This window comes from Piliocolobus tephrosceles, unplaced genomic scaffold (genome assembly GCF_002776525.5).
Source record: "Piliocolobus tephrosceles isolate RC106 unplaced genomic scaffold, ASM277652v3 unscaffolded_5504, whole genome shotgun sequence".
NCBI classification, from domain to species: Eukaryota; Metazoa; Chordata; class Mammalia; order Primates; family Cercopithecidae; genus Piliocolobus; species Piliocolobus tephrosceles.
In genome coordinates this window covers 1-3,681 of record NW_022332613.1, presented here as the reverse complement: position 1 = coordinate 3,681, position 3,681 = coordinate 1, and the positions used below count along the sequence as shown (strand labels likewise).

At 44.3% G+C, this 3,681-nt stretch overlaps 1 protein-coding gene across 1 annotated transcript; it reads right to left on the bottom strand.

The window, feature by feature from the left end:
• Window positions 1-1,414: 1,414 nt before the first annotated feature.
• LOC111532458 (acyl-coenzyme A thioesterase 9, mitochondrial-like) lies at window positions 1,415-3,304 on the bottom strand (the record flags this gene model as incomplete). The annotated part of the gene is made up of 5 exons (XM_023199577.2): window positions 1,415-1,738; window positions 2,116-2,266; window positions 2,414-2,501; window positions 2,930-3,015; window positions 3,188-3,304. Coding segments are annotated over 5 exons (555 nt in total), but the record flags the coding sequence as incomplete, so codon positions are not given.
• Between the last annotated feature and the right edge of the window lie 377 nt (window positions 3,305-3,681).

Sequence of the window (3,681 nt, the reverse complement as noted above, 5' to 3'; positions counted from 1 at the left end):
CTTGGCTGATTTTTTGGGAGTTTTGTTTTTTTGAGATGGAGTCTCGCTCTGTCACCCAGGCTGGAGTGCAGTGGTACAATCTCAGCTCACTGCAACCTCCGCCTCCCGGGTTCAAGCAATTCTCTGCCTCAGCCTCCTGAGTAGCTGGGATTACAGGCACCCACCACCATGCTCGGTTACTTTTTGTATTTTTAGTAGAAACGGGGTTTCACCATCTTGGCCAGGCTGGTCTTGAACTCGTGACCTCATAATCCATCCACCTTGGCCTCCAAAGTGCTGGGATTACAGGTATGAGCTACCACGCCCGGCCTGGGCTGCAGATTAACGGGAATGCCTCCCTTGGGCTTCCTAGGTGACACTGTGATATTAGGTATGACCTCTCTTGCTCTATTCCTTGAAAGCAGTACAGGTACTGGTCAAGAGTGCCCTGGACCCACACTGCCTGGTTTTGAATCCCAGTACCTCCACATGTTACACGTCAGACCTCGAGCAAGTTACTTAAGCTCTCTGTGCTTCAGTTTCCTGAATGGCCTAACCCTAAGAGGGGGTTACAGAACCTGCCTCATAGTGTTGATTGGAATAAAGGAGCTCAGACCTGCGAAGTGCTGAGGATGGTGCCTACCTAGCACATGGCAATGCTCCATAAACGTAAGCAGCTATTATTATTGTGGTTCCTATTTTTTAAATCAGATATATCCTGCCTAGCCACCAGCACAATGTGCTAAATAGCTGTCCGGTGAATGAAAGAATGACCAAATGGTCCTGTTTTTCCTTATCTAGATCATCTCTACACACCTCCTCATGGTATGGTTTCAGACCCAAATCTTCCCACAAATCTTTACAGATGCAGTATCTTTTGTTAAATCCCTTCACCCCAACTTTTCATCTACCCTCTGACAACAAAAGTTGGGAAATAGAGGGAAGCAAAGGAATCATGTATGGCTGATGGGATTCAGATAGCACAGAGGAACTGGTTAGGTTTAAAGAATGTCATCCAAACACCTTGGCAGGAAACCTTGTATACTGACAGTTGCAACATGTGTAAGAAAAGAATGCATCCAATGGTATCCTCAATTAATTTATTTATTTTTGAGATAGAGTCTCATTCTGTCGCCCAGGCTGGAGTGCAGTGGTGCGATCTTGGCTCAATGCAACCTCCACCTCCTGGGTTCAAGCAATTCTCCTGCCTCATCCTCCCAAGTAGCTGGGGCTACAGGCACCCGCCACCACACCCGGCTAATTTTTTGTATTTTTAGTAGAGATGGGGTTTCACCATGTTGGCCAGGATGGTCTTGATCTCCTGACCCTCATGATCCACCCGCCTCAGCCTCCCAAAGTGCTGGGATTATAGGAATGAGCCACCGCACCCAGTCTCTCAATTTTTTTTTTTTTTAGAAGATAGGAGGCAACATGGTAGGTTCATAATTTAAAAATTGTTTTGAAAGTATTTATTGTTTAATAATTCTTTCTCCCCTCAGCCCCATCTGGCCACTCTCTCTTTCTGCTTTTCTGATCATCCTAAAGGCTGAATACATCCTCCTCCTGTATGGAGGATTAGATGCAACACTAAAACCAATACACTCGATCAGGTCTTCATCAGATACCACGTCACTGTGGGTGGAGTGCTAGTTTTCAACAAATGTGGTGTTCCTAGGGTTCCAAAGGTGGTCCTTTCTCACGGTCGCTGGGCCACTCATGGAGTTGAAATGCCGCTGCCCATCTAAGTACAACATGGACTCTGAAACACAAGAGAGAACCCTGGAGAAACTTGTAACACCTTAGAAAACCATCATATAAACACAAGACTACTTGGGAACACTGGGACAGAACAAGATGCACTGTTGGGCCAGGGGTGTGCCACATTCCCAAAGAAGCAGGCCATGACTCCTGTCCCCTTCCTTTGGCGGGATCAGTTTTTGACTACCAGTGGCTGCTTGCCTGCCTGGGGGCCACAGGCATCTTTGGTCTTCAGGGCTGCCAAATCTCAAAAGCAAAATCTCCTAAAGACATGCTCTTGTGCTGACAGGCATCAATACACTTCCTACAATTCAAAAGGAGAAAAATGTCCTTAGAAGTTCTTCCCTTTGTTAGGGACAAGCAATAATCACTACTTACCTCCATATGTTTTGGGGAAAACCAATGGCACTTCTTTTTCTGACACGAATGTGAAATGAAAGACATTGGTGGTCGTATGCTCCTTCTCCTGCAGGGAGGCCACTTCACTGTGTACTCTGACTTGAATGTAATTATTCTGAGTAAAGCATACCTAACAGATTATAGACACTATAGTCAGTCAACTGCATTAGGAAGGGGAAAAGGACAGTCATAAGAGAAAACAGTGGCTTTTGGATATAGAAACTTCTAGGCTCAAATGAAAAAAAAAGTTGTATGTCAACTCTCATTACACACCTACCTGCGAAGAAAGAAAGAGCAATGAGCCAACCTCGACAGGTTTCTGAAACATGATGTCATCTACTGCTACCACAAACGGTCGAGAACCACTATTGGGGGAAAAGACAGAATTTGGGGTATACTACAAAATTCAGATGATCTCAATTTTTTTCCCTAACAACTAGCTGAAGCAAAATAACAATGAATGAAGAATAAACTTAGACAAGGGGGAAAAGATCCTACCAGTGAGGAATGGTAAGAGATGCCATCGTGAGCAGATTAGGGCCAAAATAACTGTATCTTTTCCCTTCTACATATCATCACTGTATTTTCTCAGTGGTTTTTCAAATGTATGAACTTACAAAGTCAGAGAAACAACCTTCTAAAATGAAGATCAAACTCAGCTGGTATCAGTGTGGTATTCATTTAAAAACATAACATATTCCCACACACACCCAGACTGGTCTGAAATGTCCCATTTCAGTGGGGTGATATAAATTGCTTCTCAGAAGTTAAGACTGCCTTCCATACAACTCACCCGAAGCTACAGGCAGTAGCCCACCCAAGTTCATATGCTTTCCTCATAAGGAAACCACCAAAGATCCGATTGAAAATGTTCCGCTCCTACAGGACATAAATAAATATCAATGAATACAAACTTATGGCCACCTTTGTATACAGAACAGAGGAATTAACAATGCCACAGGACAAAGGCCAGTTTAAAGGTGTGTCAAATCTTGGACAAATATCATGAATGGAAGCTATCCTATTCAGATTTCTCATTAAATTATAATACCTGAGGGTGGCAAATTTCCAAACTCTTCAGTTTTGAATTCTCCATCCACACCGCATTAGGGGGCAAAACTCGACTCCGAAAACTTATAGTCCTATACAAATGAATATTTATTAAACCCTGTTAATGCCATGGTTCTCTTGTTGAAAAGTAAACACATTTGCAAGTCACTTCCAATACACTCAGACAACTGTGGCTCTAAAGAAGGCCAAGGTTTAGGCCAGGCATGGTGGTTCATGCCTGTAATCCCAAAACTTTGGGAGGCCGAGGCAGGCAGATCACCTGAGGTCAGGAGCTTGAGACCAGCCTGGCCAACATGGTGAAACCCCCATCTCTACTAAAAATACAAAAAAATATTAGCTGGGCATGGTGACAGGCACCCGTAATCCCACCTACTTGGGAGGCTGAGATGGGAGAACTGCTTGAACCCGGGAGGCAGAGGTTGTAGTGAGCCAAGATCACGCCACTGCATTCCAGCCTGAGCGGCAGGGTAAGAC